This window comes from Camelus dromedarius, chromosome 5, assembly GCF_036321535.1.
Source record: "Camelus dromedarius isolate mCamDro1 chromosome 5, mCamDro1.pat, whole genome shotgun sequence".
NCBI classification, from domain to species: domain Eukaryota; kingdom Metazoa; phylum Chordata; class Mammalia; order Artiodactyla; family Camelidae; genus Camelus; species Camelus dromedarius.
The window spans coordinates 63,832,069-63,849,730 of record NC_087440.1 but is presented as its reverse complement, the minus strand read 5'-3'; the positions used below and the strand labels follow the sequence as shown (position 1 = coordinate 63,849,730).

General features: G+C 34.9%; 1 protein-coding gene across 9 annotated transcripts in view; it reads right to left on the bottom strand.

Moving 5' to 3' along the window:
• The window catches only part of GPHN (gephyrin), a 430,038-nt gene that overhangs the window by 192,569 nt on the left and 219,807 nt on the right, over positions 1–17,662 (bottom strand). For 4 of the 9 annotated variants that reach the window (XM_010976631.3, XM_064486051.1, XM_064486049.1 and 1 more), the window contains exons 6-7: positions 16,489–16,555; positions 10,378–10,650 (exon numbers count right to left, since the gene is read on the bottom strand). In XM_010976631.3, coding sequence (XP_010974933.1) covers positions 10,378–10,650; positions 16,489–16,555 — 340 coding nt within the window. Of the gene's footprint in view, positions 1–6,565; positions 6,632–8,901; positions 9,010–10,377; positions 10,651–16,488; positions 16,556–17,662 lie in introns of all 9 variants that reach the window. The other 5 variants (XM_010976627.3, XM_064486047.1, XM_064486048.1 and 2 more) reach the window with 2 other exon arrangements.

Sequence of the window (17,662 nt, the reverse complement as noted above, 5' to 3'; positions counted from 1 at the left end):
ATCCTAAATGCCAACAGAACTTTAGATGACTGTCTGTTTCTTTAGGTTTAAAAACACTTTAAAAAATCCATTATATAGATTTGTGTTTTGTTTTTGTTTCTAGTTTGTGCACTGCCAGGAAATTATTGCTCTCTGGTGACAGCCATGCTTGAGACTTTGGTTTTATGGTCTGACCAATTGGTGATCTCTGTAAATGAATTACAGAAGTCTATCCTCTGTTGAGTGAAAGATGACAGAGAATCATATTTGTAGTCCTTTTTATGTGTTTACTTCTCTATTTTGAGCTCAAAAGAATTGAGTTTGGTGCCCTCTGGGAAAGAGAACAGGTCTTTGATTTTTTTGTGGCGGTAGTATTGGGGATGAGTTTTTATGTTTCTGTATTTACTCTGGACCTGTGGCTGAAGTTGCAGAATTGAAATTATGAGCTTTCTCTTTGTTTGTGTGTCTGTAATTCCTTTACCCATTGTGTGAATGTGAAATGTTTCCCAATCTCTGTAAAGTATTAAATTATATTGTCTATTATGTAAAAGGAGCTTTGTTCTGACTGGCTTACAGAGGTAAATAAATGCTTAGATAAGTCAGTTATTTCTACTATCCACCCCACCCCCCAAAAGTTGAATTCCTAAGACTTCAAATATGCTATACTTAAAAAAATCTTCTAATAGAAACTAACCTGTAAATATTTTAAGAATCTAAGTTCATATAATTAGGGTAAATCTTTGGCAAATAAGACTAGCTTAATAATTTTAGTTTAAAATTTAAGTCTTAGAATTTTTCTAATATTAAATGTAATACAAATAAACTGTTTCCTTCTTTCTTGGGTTGTTTTCCCTAAACATATACAGGTTTACTGATTGAACAAGCTAACATTACTCCTACATAAAGTATGTCAGCTTGAACATAATTTTCATGATCTTTAGGTAACAAACTTTGGACTGACATTAAACTGAATTAATTAATGGATAATCATTAGATGCCTAGATAATCTTTAAATAGGATAAAATAGGAAACATTGATTACTAATCATAATTAAAACTTTATTATTGTGGTGAAAAAATATATATTATAAAATTTACCATTTTAACCAGTTTTAAGTGTACAATTAAATGGCATTAAGTAAATTCACAATGTACTGCAAACATCACTAGTATCCATTCCCAGAACTTTTTCATCACTCCAGAGAGATATCCCATACCCTTTAAACAACACCGTCTCATTCCCCACTTTCATCTATCCTATTTTCTGCCTCTACTAACTTGACTATTCTGAGTACCTCATGTAAGTGAACACACATAATATTTGTCCTTTTATGTCTGGCTTATTAAACTCAGCATAATGTTTTCAAGGTTCACCCATGTTATAGCATGTATCAGAAATTAATTTCCTCTTATGGCTGAATAACATTCCATTACATGTACATAACACATTTTGTTTATCCATTTGACCATCAATGGATATTTGGGTTGTTTTTCACTTTTTGGCCATTGTGAATATTGGTCCTGTAAACACTGGTGTACTAGTCCTTGCTTTCAATTCTTTTGGGTATATAACTAGAAGTGAAATTGCTGGATCACATGTTTAACTTTCAGAGGAACCACAAAAGTGTTTTTCACAGTGGTGGCACCATTTTATACTCCCTCCAGCAATGCACGAGGGTTCCAGTTTCTCCATATTCTTTGCTAACACTTATTTTCTGGTTTTCTTGGGGAGGGGTTGATAAAACACCCAAATGGATATGAAGTGGTATCTCACTGTCATTTTGATCTGCAGTTCTCCATTGAGTACTGATGTTAAGTATCTTTTCGTGTGCATACTGCTATTTGTATACCTTCTTTGAAGAAATGTCTATTCAAATTCTTCACCCATGTTTCAATTGGATTTTTTGTTGCTGTTACTCAGTTGCAGGTGTTCTTTATATAATTTATATATTAATCTCTTCTTACAGGATTTGCAAATATTTTCTTCCACTTTGTTGGCTACCTTTTCACTATCTTGATAGTGTCCTTTGATGCAAAGAGGTTTTTAATTGGATGAAGTCTGATTTATTTTTCTTTTATGGCATTGATTACTAATTATAATTTTAAGTTTGTATACTTTAGCTTATTTGCTATGTAGATGCTAGAGTTTTGTGTCATGTTTATGAACATCTTCCTTTTTTGCCATTTTAATAAGTAGTCAAAGGATTGCGTGTTGCTGTAGAAAATTATATTATGTATGTTCATGAGCTTTGCTGTCTGCTAAAATATGCATGTATAAGATAGTTCTTAATTATCTACCCCAAATTTTCTCTGTGAAATAGAAATGACTTCCATTAAAAGTTATAATTAATTTGAATCACTGAGACTATAGTAGAAGCAATAGTGATAGAGATATACAACTGAGCACGGGTTTTTATGTTTTAAGGGAAAAAAATTTTTGCCCGAAAACAGTAGCCATCAAACTTTACAGTCTCTGGACCCCTTAACATTTTAAAAACTTATTTAGAACTCTTAGAGCTTTAGTACATGTAGGTTGTAACTATCAGTATTCACTGAATTAGAAATCAAAACAAAACAATAATTTTAAATACTTATTAACTCACTTTAAAAAAGCAATGATTAATATATTGCATATTAAAAAATTACATCATCATATTACTATGAAGATAGCTTTCATTTTTGGATCATCTGAGAAAGAACTGTAGTCCTAAAGTAAAGTATCAGTTCTTCCAGAATATTTGAAAGAACATAATGAAGGATAAAACCAGGAAAGTGAAGTTTATTTCCTTTGACTTACAATGCCTGAGCCTAAAAATAAGTTATAAAACGTGTTAAAATATCAACAAAGTTCAACTTAATTTTGATGGCCTTTTCCCCCTGGCTTATTGATCAGTGCCTTTATCTATTATCTATGTAAACTGCCTAGATAGCAGAGATGCTGTGTCTTATCAGAATACTTTTCTGTGCTATATGTTTATTTTATTATCTGCTTGAGTATTTAAGTGGAATAAGAAAGAACAAAAAGTTCCTCACTTATGAAGGAATTAATCCTTAACTGTGCTACCTCTTATGCTTTTAAAAATGTTTGATTGTCATTTTAATTAAAAAGGCAAACAAAAATTATTTCTCAGGCATCCATTACCCTACCTTAAATCAGGTATTCAAATTTCCTGACAACTCTCTTTGAATCCTAAATATGGAATAAATTTTTTAAAAATTTCAGGGTATCTTTCATTTAAAACTATCTTTGGAATTTCCCAGCAGGCTCCTAGTAATCACAAAAGTTTGTTGTTTCAGCATAGATAAAGAGTGATGAAAGATATACTTAGGTTTGTTTCATGTGTTACAACTATAAATTTCATGGGAAGCTGTCACATCAAAAGAGAAGTCCCCTGGGAGTTCAAAATTTGTAGATACTGACAGGCATATGCAGAATAGATAAACAAGATTATACTGCATAGCACAGGGAAGTATATACAAGATCTTGTGGTAGCTCACAACGAAAAAAAATGTGACAATGAAAACCCACACAATTTTGTAAATTCTGATTTCTTAAAACTAAAATGAAACATTTAAGAATGATACTTGATTCTCACTGATTCCCTCAGAATTCTTAAAGTCTGCTAACTTTTCTGGACAATATAGTGATTTCCATGGATTGAATAAGAATGTCTTCCTTTTAAATAGGATATAATTAGAGAGATTGATGGTGGAACCAAGGACTTATCTGGAGTGCCATGTTTGAGAATAGTGCTCATTTAATCAGATGTGACTACCACTTCTGAAGAACAAAGACTGGTTGTACTCACGAAGCGAATACCTACAAAGCCCTCCCAGGAAAAATGACCTGTTACCTAGAGTAGAGGGTCTCATCCTTGCATTTGGTAAGGAAGGTCACTTATATATGGTAATAAAATTTTGGTGACCTTGATTAGAGAGGAAGTCATCTAATAACAGGTACTTGCAAATAAAATATGGTGAAGTGAGTTTCCTGGGCTTGGTTTTACTGGAATGTCAAAAACAGAAACTTTTAAATAAAAGCAGAATCTGAGATTTCCTATGGACAACTTCCAGATTAAAGTTAATTTTGCAGCCTCAGTATTTGCAAAGCAAATTCAAGGTCTATATGGTTAATTAATAACTTGCTGCAGCTAAATAATCAAGAGACCAGCCATTTTTTTTTTGCATCAAAAATCATGTCTGGGGTATAGAGATTTGTCAGGAAAATGGGCAAGAAAGATTATTAAATGTCTTGATCTGTATATCCTTCTGGGTAATCTTCACTTTTTACCTTCACTATTTTACAACTTTGCAAGTTACAGAAAATGGATACTAATGCAAATTATTGTCTATAGAAATGCAAATGAATTTTGTTCTGAGAGAAAAAAATTGATTATTGCCCTATGTATATTGACAGTTTTGTATCTATTTTAAAATCCATTCCAGCCTATGTGACTGTTGATATATGTATGTGTCCTTTGATTTTTTCTTTGAACTGGTTTAACAGCTTACTGTTCTCTAATTAATTAGTTAACTAAAATCTTTGACATTTATTTTATATTTCTACGAGTGTGATGATTCAACCTTTAAAAATACTATCCTTTAACACTAACATTATCATACTGTGTTCTTCAAAGTGTTTGATTTCACAGATTCATCTAAATCTATTTCTGATTCCAATGGTGCTTATAGCTTAAAGATTTGTTGCTTGGATCAGTAAACTTCCAGAGTAAATATATTCTATTGTTCATAATTCTTAGATTGTGCAATGCATTTTATCTTCAAGTATTCTAAACTGAGGTCCCAAAATCATAATTCTCATTTTTGAGGAGAATTTGTAACTATCTAGTCATCTCCTAGAACATCATCCTTTGTCTTTCTCTTGCACTGAGAGGTGCCATAGTAGAGAGATTAAGAGTTCTGATTAAGGAGCCAGGCTGCCTGGACCCAAATACCAGTTCAGTCACTAGTTATATGTCCTGAACCACTTTGTGCTTCAGTTTTCTCATAGGTAAAATGACAATGTATGTAAACTGTAGATATATGTAAAATGTTTTAAAGAGTGTCATTCAATTAATATTATTTTAATATACCAAAATCCTTAGGGATAGAAAGAAACAATAAAACCACAAACATATAAAATGTATATTCTTCAATTTTCTGACCAAAACTTTGTGTCTCTGGTCTTTTGTAATGGTGTTATTTATTTCCAGGCAAATATGTAAGAATGGCAGGTTGCTAACTCTAAGCATTTTCTCTCATAAGTTCCAAATAAATGCTCTAGGAAGACAGACTCTTCCTGACTGGCTATATCAACCTAACATATTATTTCCTCTATATCCTTTACCAAAAGGAAATCAGCAACTCTTTTTCTTTCCAGGGCAAACAGCAGATTTTCCTGCATCCAGTGGAGCCTGGGGAACATCATTATTGTGTGGGACTTCCCCAGATTTAATTTCTGTCAGTAAGACATGATTTCCTGTTAGGTATCTCCAGGGCGATCTTCCCTCTTTGTCTCAAATTTCTCATTGCCTCTCATTATGACTTGGATTTTTGAACCTATTAGTTACCTTAAGGCTGCAAAGTTAAGTTATAATCTCTTCAGATTTGGATCCAGTCTCCTTGCAAAGACCTTTACATTTATTTGGTAACCACAGAGGGGCAAGATTTATTTTCCTTCTGTGTGTCACACTCCGCTACTGTTTATCTTCTTGAATCAGGTTTCTCACACAAATATGAAACTTTAGGGATTCCTATTCGATATATTTCTGTTATTATAAGGAAGATTTTTCAGCTCTTTGATGAGATAGTACATACTGAGATAAATTGGTTAAGATGCTTTTTCACTGTAGACAACAGTTTACCCTTCTCTGTCTCTAATTAGTTGTTTTTTTAAAGTAATTTATTGGCTTAGGTAACTGAAAAATCAAGAGGTAGGTGTAATTCAACAGGGACTTGAGTAAGTGGTTGAACAATGTGACCAAGACCCCAAATCTCTCTCTCTCTCTCTCCCCCCACCCTTTCTCAGTATTGCTTCTTTACTGTTGGCTCCATTATTGGCAGGCATTCCTTTCATGGTTCCATAATGGCAACTTTTAGAGTTATACATTTCCTCATTCATATCTGGTAGGAAACAGAGAGTCCCTGTCCCCAGTAGTTCAAATAAAATCTAAGAGATGAGACGCACTTGCTCTAACTGACCTGAATTACATGTTTCTTGAACTAAAAACTGTGACTACATGAAATGTATACGCTGATGATATTAAGCCAATCTACCCTGGAAGGTTAGTTAATACCACTCAAACTGAGAAATGTGTAGTATTAGGAACAGGGAATGGGAAATGGCTGCTGGAGAGGCAACTAATTAATACCCATTATGAGAGGCATTCCTCAAGCTTATTTCCTGAAAAAGCAAGATAATCAGTTTGGCAATCAACAACAATCAGATTACTAGGAATTAACTATTGAAGAGTCAGTACCACTGATCAGGTTTCACTTTCTTGAGCGTAAGAAGTGGATAATTGAGTTAGGAAAGTAAAGAAGCAAAAAAAGAAAGAACTCTTTATGAGCTGGAATAATTCACTTACATTTGTATTCTGAGCCTTGTATTCATATTTGTATTCTGAGCTTGTATTCATAGCATCTAGAAAGAACTGTGTAATAGTATACTCAATTTACAAAGTTTATAATTTCCCCAATATATCTTATTTGCTAAAATAACCTCTTGTGACATGTAATTACCATTATAGATGAGAAACTGAATTTTAAATTCTAAGTAATTTGCCTCAAATATTAATTGGTAAAGTCAGAGCTCCTATCCAGGTCTCTGATTTTAAGTTACATAATTTTTACATTAATCCAAATTAATCCAAATTGCTTCACATGCCTTAGAATGTGACCAGCTGAAGGAAATTGTGGTTCTTCTTCAATAGGTAATCAGATCCTCCCCTTTCAAAATTTAATTTTTAAATTTTACATTGGTAAAGCTTGTGAAACCAGACAAATAGTTCATAGAATTATTCCAAATGACTGTTGTCATGTAGAGATCTGAAACACTGGCAACAAATTCAGGGTATTCCAAGCCAATGAGGCTCATGAATGAAGTTAGTGCCAAATAAATCATTCACAGAGATAACATGTTTTTTTAGGAGCACAAAAACATTAAAGACCTTCCCGTTCATTATTTTCTGTTACCTCTTTTATCTTTTTCATTCTTTTTTATGAATGCTAGATCTGAAGAACAAGAATATTATATTCACTGATGTATAGCTCTCATTATCATTTGTCAAAGGAAGCACAAAAACATAAGTCTACTTACAAAACTGAGTATTTGTCAAAAAGACCATAACCACTACTTACAAATGATTAATAATTTACCAATAAATAATTTTCTTTAATTTATTAAATCAATTTACAAATAATCAATGATTAATAATCTACTAATTTCAGAATATATTTATACCACATCACTATTATATTAATGTCTATAATATTTAATTTATTAATAATAAATTTAATTTATGCAAAGTTCAATTTAAAAAGTTAATAAATGAGAAGTTCTTGGATGATGCCATATGATGACAGCTAGAACACTTAAACACATTCCCAACTACTTCCTCAAGAGAATTAAGCCCTAATAATTTGAAGAATCCATTGTATGTAATTAGTTTCTCTCCAATGAATCTAGAATGGTACTAGTTATGTACAACCCTTGGGAGAACTTAAAAAAAGAGATGTTCCAAGTCACTTTATGTGCAATAACATGAAACTCAGAATATGATAACTTAAAAAGCTTGGTTATGAATACAAAACTTCCAAATACTTTAGTCTGAAATCCAGGATGATTATTACAGTTGCTACAGTTGTTGCTTTATAATATGAGAATACAAAAGACAATTTCTGCTTCAAGTTCGGTACATTTTGGAATGTTTATAATTCACAGCAAAGCGTTAGCTGGAGAATTCAGTCATCAATTGAAATTCATTAATAATTTTACTAATTGATATTTACATTTTCTACTTGGCCTTTGACTTAGCTAAGTTTATTTCCAACCAGGCATGGCTTGTTGAATATAAGGGCTGAAGTCATCATTTGGCAGTGTATCTCTCAAGAGACTACTGATGCTAGTTTTCTTCCCTGCATCCTCCTGAAATTCTGGGCGTTTTTACTTTCTCAGTATTTAAAACCAAATTTCACTTTACTACATATTCTTCTTCTTTTTTCCTCTCATTTTACATCCATATTAGAAACTAAGAAAGTTTTTTTTTTTTCCAGCCATGGTGTAATAGTTACTGCTTATTCAGTTATATTTATAAGTTTAATCTTTTCTAGCCTGGCACTTTATACAAAGTATTATTCAGCCAATGACTGAAAGAAGCTATATGTATCCTTAAAAGTTTCTATCTGAAGATCAGTAATATCAAAATTTGTATACAAAGACTCAACTCTCTAAATGGTTGTAATGAGAACACAGTGAAGGAAAAGAAAATAAGATGCAAAATCATGAGAAAAAAGCAAGGTTAAAACAAATTAAATACTATCTTGACCAATCTATTTAGATTTTAAAACTTAAAGTGATCTTCTTAAGTGATTACCTTAATCAAACCAGATAATTTATTTAAGGGTATGTGGTGAAATTACTAAAGAAAAAATAAAAACTCTGAGCAATGAATTTCTTAGAAGCCATGTGACGAAAGTTCATTGCCATATAGTACCAAATCTTAATGATGTTAGAGTACTTCACGTACAGGAGAAACTCTATTAAATTCCCAGCTGGAAGTGGCCCTTACTCTTTCACAAAAAAGCAGTAGTGAGGGTCCTTCAGAATGAAAACACATCTTCTGTAATGTTATAGCCTGCCTCCAAGGATAGGAGGAAGGCTGTATGCTTGCAAAATTATTAATGCAAAAGCCTCTTGTCTTACCCGTTCCTCTGCACTGCCTGTTGCATCATGGGAATAACTGATGAGACCAGGGATGGGCTGCTCACCGTGTGCCATGATAACAGCAGGACTGGTGTAGAATGGATGCTTCTAATGCACAACACACAACAACTATGAATACAGTGACAGGAAAACATGAAACTATACAAGCAAAATGACTGGAAAGAAAAAAAGGGTGAAAACAAATGGAACAATGAAATGTCAAAAATTCTGTACAATGACAAAATCAGCTTTGATTTCAAATGGTATAAGCTTTTTTCTTAAGGTTGAAATCAATGGTACTTTTTTACTCTTTTAGTTAAGAGTAAAAATAAGAGAACACATAATGATTTTAAAATGTACCTGTTTCATCCATCAGTCCCATAAAAACAAAACAGAACAAAACAAATTTTACACACAACTTAAATACTTACTATCCTTAAGAACTTGATGGATCACTGAATGGATCTGGAGATAGAATGATCCAGCCTTCAGTGAAAGAACCACCTACTGGTTATCGGAATAGACACTTCAAAAGGATCTCTATGATCCTTTCCAATACATATGTTGTCAAAAAAAAAAAACAAACAACAACAACAACCAAAAAAACCCTCTTGCTAATCTCATAGACAAAATACCTGGATGAGCCATAAAACTTTAGAAATTACTTCACATAGTGATTAGATTTTCAATCTTTATGCTCTTAATCAATGAACAATCATTATTCCCAGAAGTGATATGCTACTGTCTGAAGACTTTAAAGTACACAAGATGGACTATACTAGGTATGGATAATAATGTAAATCATGATCTGTGACTTAATTAAGATGATGACTAAATTTACTTAAGTACCTCATGGTACTCTATTTACTCCCAGAATTGCCCAAAGAGAATCTGTAACACTTTGGTACTGTTCTAGTAATATTTGTTAGTTTATTAAATGGAAAATACAAATACCTTACATCAATTTCTTCTCTATACAACTAGGGTAATTTGTGTCCAATAGTTAAATAAGTGCTTAGTGAACTGCTAAAAAGTTCTCTTTTTAAAAAAATATTTATGAACTTTTCTCAACTAATTCTTTAATCATCTTGGTCTCTTACCTTCAGTTTGGGGCTTATTTAAGAATTTGTAAATATTTTATGTTCTGAATATATAAACACTGTATATTTAGTATCATCACAAAAATGACATCTTCAAACAGTTCTTAAATGTCACATTGTTTATCATTGCAGTTATTACTTCAATAGGTAAGAGCAGTATCTTTAATGACCCAGAACTCAACAAATTTCAATGTCTTCAAGAACTCTACATAATGGAGGGAATATAGCTGTGGAGTGTCACAAATATCCCAGTTCTTTTTTAAGGATGCCCTGACGCGGTATTTAACTTATGGAAGAATGGGATGCAAAGAGGGATGAAACCAATACATTTACCTGTGGGTCCTTTAGATCTTTGGGTCTCTCTCAACAGGCTTACCTTGGCAGCAATGGCTGCTGCAGTTATATGTGATGAAGAACTGTCTTCTGTTGAAGCAACACCACTGTCTTTCTTCTCTTCTTCCTCTTCTTCACATTGAACCCCTTTGTCTTCAGTCTGTTTATGGGGGCTAGTTGTGGGAGGAGGGGAAAGAGGTGGTGGTGGGGAAGGTAAATCCTCAAGTTCATCATGCACTTCCTTTACTTTTACAATGGCGTCACGTAAAAGGTCAATGGCATGAGGTAGAGCTGGCAGTATGAACTGAAAGCATTCCTGTATGCAAGAGGAAGAAAAAATGAAGATAAAGCATTTTTATAGGCATACAGAATGGTAGCAATCAAGTTTGTTTGTGATTTTGGATCTGTATTTCTCTCCATCCGTCTTAAGAATGAATCATATTTAAAGCATTGTTTCTGCAATGTGAAATATTAAATAAGCATGGCATATATTATAGTATCCTCCCTAAGCTGAAGAACTACAGTACTATACAAGTACACAGTCCTTTTTTTAAACTAAATTTCTACACAGCTTTGGGGTTTAAAGATACCGTTTTTACCTTTCTGGTTAGAGCAGAGTACTAGAACTAACAAAGCAACTGGGTAGTGAACTATTTTATTCAGAGAGCTAAAGTTCTGACTATCATCATAAAGTATAGCCAGGCAACATGCACAGTATGTAAAAACAGATATAAGTTTGTACAGAGCACTACATAAAAATCAATATAGTCTCTTGCTTTAAAAAAATTTTTTTTTGTGAAGGAAAGTACAGCATTATTGCAGGGTGCCAAGGGAAGAGAACAGGCAGCTAATGCTCAAAAGATGCCCACTATTACCAATAATGTACCACCAAAAGAGAATAGGTAAGAACTTTAAAAGGGGAACATACTGCCAGATACGTTTAGGCAATATGTTTGGGCAGAAGTCTTTCTTTTCTATATTTAAAGTAACTTACCTTAAAATCTAACAAGTAAAGAAGTATCTTAAAATTTACGGAGGGCTATACCTGGAATACCTGGAAGGTACTTAATCTTTTAACCTACTGGTAAAGATTGTAAAGAATTTATCCTTGATTAAAAAGAGGTTTGGCCTTTACTCTCAGCTTTTGGGAGGTGATCTGGAGTTCCTTGTAGTGTCATGCCTAATAAGAGTGTCTCTGTTTGCCTGGGGGCTTTAGCCAGTGAACAGTCAAAACAATGTAGTTTATAATGAGGGCTTTGGGAAACATGGTCAGTTTTGTCTCTGGAAAAAACTGGGACTGGCTAGACTAAAGCTCAATCTTGTAGGCAATATGTGATCAAGTCTCGATAAAAACTCGGGACACCAAAGGCAAAGAGGCATGTGCCTAGTAGCAAAACTAGGTGATTACTATCTTATTTTATTGCTAAGAGGAGATAATTCTGTCCATGACTCCATGGAAGAGGATGACCAGAAGGCCCGTTTGGTATCTCTTTTAGTCTCTGCCCTATGTGCTTCCTTCCTTGAGTGATTTCAATCTCTGTTCTTTCCCTGTAATATACCATGACTGTGAGTATAACAGCTCTCAGTGAGTTCTGTGAGTCCTTCTAGTGAATGATTAAAAGTGAGGGTGATTTTAGAAATTCCCTTAATGACAATTGGTGTCAGAAGTGAGGGTAGTCTTGTGGAATGCTCCAACTTTGTAGTTGGCTAACTTCTGCAGTTGGCCGAACTCCTTACAGTTGGTGCTAAGAAGTGGGATTTGACAGAAAGACCCTGACCCACTGAAACATGTGATCTAGGAAGTGGAAGGAAGAGAGAATAGGGGATGACAAATCTTTAGTACCTGGATGAACACAGGGTCACCCACAGTATGGAACTGCAGCTTCAATTAGTTACTGGAGATAAAATTAGCAATTAAATTTTGAAATGAAAGATCTAACTCCTAAGGAGTTGTATCACTGGATGCTTAAAGAAATACAAAATAACAAGAAACAAGGTAAATATACAACCCCCTGGTTAATGTTATCTGTACTAGCCAAAACAAAAGAAATGGAGAATATTGGGGTGGATCCTGAGACTGGGCCAAACTTTGATTCTGGATAGTCTGCTATATAGCTCCTAGCCTCAGAGCTTCTTCCGAAACAAAAATGTACGTTAAAGCAATAGTGAATAAACTTAGACTGATTCATTAAAAAATGGGGAAAGAGAAAAATAAGAGATGTAAGGGACTTGTCCTAGCAGTGTGAAAATATTTAAATGGTTAGGAAATATATGAATAAAGTGAGCATCGATAAAGGCAAAACAGATTTCTTAAAGAAGCACTGTTGTGGGTTGAGTGGACAGATAGGAGCCCTTTCTGGTCTCCTAACATTCAGGGGTGCTAAGTAAATCTCTACCCTAGTTTGGAGGAATTTCAAAGCTAGGAGGCAAAGAAACCTTACCTTGAATCACCTTAAGTGATGGTCCCATAATCTAATCAAGATAATACCTCATAAAAGGGTCTGGATCCCTTGGCCCAATCCAGGCCTAGAAATTCAAGGCTATATGCACACAAATGGCTAAAAGCATGAGACAGAGAAGAGACTTTTCTAGGATTCGTTGACATAGGAGCTCCACGTACTGTGATTCTAAAACCTATTGAAGTCCTAGTGAGGGGTTCAGTTAGACTGGGAGGATATATGAATGCAACAGTTGATGGGATTAAGGTGAAAGTCTGAATGAGAATTAGAATGTCTGGACAGAGAACTTTATGTGAAATGATGAGTCTCCTTTACCTGAATATATCATGGGGATGGATGTTGTATTTAGAGAATTCTTCCCTACTTTATATTGTAAAACAGCAAGACACATAAATCCATTCTTCCTGCAATGTAATTGGACATGCTAAATGGGACCACACAGGTTAATTTGCTGTACAACTACTCTGTGGGGAGTGAGGACTGGGGCTTATAGCAAAAACCTGTGAGTGCCACCCAGCAACAACTGCTGGGATTTTGGATCAGAAAATTTCCATTTGAGAGACAATTACTAGCTTGCTATTGGACTTTAATTGAGACTGCCCCTATGACTGAAGAACATAAAATAATCTTGAAACCTAAAATATCCATAATGTCTTGGGTAATGTCAGAGAAATGCTCTAATGGGGAAGGCAATGCCCAGGAGAGTTCCGTAATAAAATGGAAATGGTGCATATAGAATCATGCTACCAGGAGAATGGAAGGAGGTACTCACGAGCAGGCAGCCTCTTTTCACCTAGGGCCGACTTCGGAACCACCTGAGCAGCTGCTGGATCCTATGGCCACTTGGGCCACTTGGGCGGAGCCCTATAAACAGCTTTCTATTGATCAACAAAGAGCTGCTTGGTTTATGGATGGCAATTCCAGGGTGAAGGGACAGCATCCTGTTTGGAAGGCCGCCACTCTGATTGAAGAAGGTAAAAACAAATCAGCTCGATGGGCTGAACTGCACGTTTGCCCCTATGTTTGGGTTTTTACTGACTCATGCGAAGTGTCCAAATAGCCTGGCCATATGGGCAGGCAGATAGGCAATGGAAAGCTGGTCTATTAAAGGGATACCTATAGGGGCATGGCCCTATGAAAATCACTCAGGGAATATAAGGGGTATATTAAAGTAGATCATGTTAATACTTATCAGAAAAACTCCCTCCCAGAATTGGAAGTTGATTGGTACTGGTAAGCAGATATTCTGGTGTGCTTACTTGACATGGCCACCTGGGCACGTGAAATGAACAGACACCGAGGGGCTGCAGTAATGCAGAAATGGGCTGAATCTAGACGTATTTCTCTTACACTTTCTGAGGCAGAAAATGCCAACAAGAACTATTCCGTCTGCTAAAAAGAAACTTAGATGGCAGAGGGCTATGCAGCTGATTCCACAGGGAGAAGGTCCTGCACATAGCTCGCAAGTTGGACTGATGCTAGTAGTCCCTGGAGGCTAAAAATGGGTACTAGCAGGAATAGACACTTATTCTCGTATTAGCTTTGCTTATTCAGTAGTAGATGCAAACGCTCAGTGTACTATAAAAGGATCAGAACAGAAGATACTGTATCAATTACTGTGGAGACACATTTCTTTAGACCAACGAACACACTTTTATCTTCAGAGCAATGATATGATAGAAAACTGAAATAGGCAATTTAAAGATTTATTGTCTAAAATGGGAGGAGATAAAGGCCTGAAGCCCTCATCAGTGTGTGATCACACAAAGGCCAAGGGAGGACTCCCACTAGATAGATTCCTCTACTTTTCTGAGAAGAAGGGGTGGGGGAAAATGCCAGTATAACTTATTTCTTTACGGTTATACTTTTTCCTTTTCCCCCACATGACTTCAACTTTCTTTTTTTCTATTTGATGCACTGGTCCTAGGAACAGGGCTGCAACTGTGGGTGCCAGAAGCAGGTATGATTCTCAAGCAGAAACCATAACTAAATTTTTAAACTTTTATGTCAGAATTTCTAAGGGCCTGATTGGGGTAGATTGTGTCTCACTCTATCTGGACAAATTGGGATTGACAGTAAACGAAGTTTTATATTGCCTGGTGTTTCAGATTGCCCACAAGCTCTGTGCATATGTAACCTTACATTATGTGAATGGAAATGGACTTCGTGGGAAGCACTTGCCAAACTAGTATTACTGATGCCAAACCCAACTGTCTCATTCAAAGATTTTCAAAGGAAAAGTGTGGGTGTAAATGGAGAGAAGGAGGAATGGTAGCTGAAGGTAAAGGAATGAATAAACGGGTTATGCAACAAAGGAAACCCAGTATTATATTGGTGCCTCAAAAGAAGCTTAGAACAAGAGATGACATCATTTCTTAGCCTATTCGTAGCAGATGCCAGAAAGGGAAAATCCATATGTTGTTGAGACTACTGCTTTTGGAACCTGACAAGTGTGTAACCTGAGGAGCACTGTTCGGGAACACATTTTGATCACATGACATGATGATGATAGACTAACTGTTAATGTCTATGTAGGATTTCAGTAATGTGCCAGTATCTTCTGACTCTTATTTTTCAGGTTATATCTACCACTACACTGCAATATATAATACAGGCATTATTAGCAAGATTAGCAGGATTAAAAGGCTGATATTGAGGGTCATATGTATCGGAAATTTGAGTTAAATCCTCCTCAAAATATAATACCATTGGGAAATGACTGGCCTGAGCAAGAGAGCTAATTTCTATAGTAAACAGTCCTGTGCAAATGTATCATAGGGTACAAGTAATAGTAGATTAGGTGGAAAATAAGTAAATGAGCACAAAAATATGAAAATGCATGCAATGGCTTTAGAGGATGATTTACCCATTTTTCTAAATCTATTCAGAATACACTGGTACTTCCAAATCTTAGGAATACTGTTGTTATGTCTGTAATATAAACGCTATACTAAATATAGAAGCCCAGCCAGACAAATACGATTGTTTTGCTATGAGAGAGAGCCCTGGCCAAAGGTCAGAGGGTAGCTTGTGTAATGAAGAATTAATCTTACCCAAAGGGTGTCTGGCCTTTACTCAGTTACTGGGAAATGACAGGAGTGCCTCTGTTTGCCTGGAAACTTTGGCCACCAGGCAGTCTAACGGTGTGATTTACGAAGGAGGCTTTGGGAAATGTGATAACAGTTTTTCTGAAAAGTGTTGGAGACTAAAGGTATTAGCCCAGATTCTGGGAAAGGCTAGAGACTAAAGGTCAATCATATGTGCAGTTTGTGACGAGCCTCAATAAAAATTCTGGATGCTAAGGGCTTAGAGCTTCCAAGCTAAGCAATAATCCCTCCGTGGTTACTGTGCTGATACCAGGGTAATGTGTTCATGACTCCACAGGGAGAAGATAATAGAAGCTCTCCATTTGATACTTCTCCTTTATTCTGTCATATGCACTACTCCCAATGTTGATTTTAATCTGTATCCTTTACCTGTAATAAACCATAACTGTGAGCATACCATCTTTCAGAGTTCTGTGAGTCTTTCTCATGAATTATTGAAACTGAGGGTGGTTTTGGGAACGCACTGAATTGCAAATGGCATCAGAAGTGAGGGTAGTCTCGTGAAGTGCTCCAACTTTTTGGTTAGCTAATTCTCAGAGTTGGCCAAAATTTTTTACACTAAACCATGTAAATCTCAAGGCTGCTTACCTGAGATCCTTTCTTGCTACCTGGCAGGTTAATTATAAGAGTTTTCCCTCTGATTCCACATACAGGCCTGGAAGGAAAGAGAAACTAAATGAATACTGAATTAGAATGAATGGTTGGTTTAAACACATTAAACAACAAAGATCAATCATTGTACTTTACATGTGAACTACTGCATTAGGAATAAAATTGTTAATAGCTAAGATTCACCAACAGTTATAAAAATTGGGCACTCAGGTTTTACAACAATGGTTAGTGTGGTAGATTATAAAAATGTACTGAAAAAGAAATCAGAATAAATTAGCAACTTTAAATAAATAAGGGCCAAATTATCTTTTTTCTTTGACTTCAGCCTCTTCATATCTCTTACCATACTACGAATTCAATGAGATAGTGTATTAAAAAGTGACTAGCACAGTAATATCTATGTTCAAGGGTCTAACACATAAGGCTCTCACAAGTTGAGCGTGATATTTGAATTCTTGCTTCTCAGGGAGTCTATATGTTTTAAAGTAAAATAAGGTCCCACAAATCAATAGCAGTGGGAGAATTTAGAGAGCTCAGCTGTTAACAGATCCATTGATAAACATAGTCAATTTAAAGTAGGAAGTTCTTCCAGAGAGCACTGTAAATTTTCAAAGCACTGTAAATTTTCAGGCCACTTTTAAATCAAGTGTTTAGATAAGAAACATAAACAGAAGAAAAGCATGAAAAACCAGAATCAAGAGTTGAAGGCCTTAATTTTATATAAGAGTTGGATTCATGCTCTTCTAACAACTGGCTATGTTACTCTAACCTGGTAACATACCATGGTAACATATCATTTGAAAACAAGAGGATTGGATCAGATTAGTCTATTTCTAAAATTTTACAACTAAGATTGTAAGTCACATTAGAATGTTATCCTAAAACTTCCATGATTGAGTTTCTACTTTAACTCTTTGAAATAACCTAAAATTGTCATATATTTTATTGTCTTTTTCTTGTCCCATTCACAAAGAGTTCATAGCTATTTATTTAAAACTTTGCACATTCTTTTCTTTTTAATTGAGATACAAGTGACAAATAACATTGTTTTGGTTTAGGTATACGACATAATGATTTGATATATGCATACACTGTGAAATGATTATCACAATTAGTTAATATTCAACACCACAACAAGTACAATGTTTTT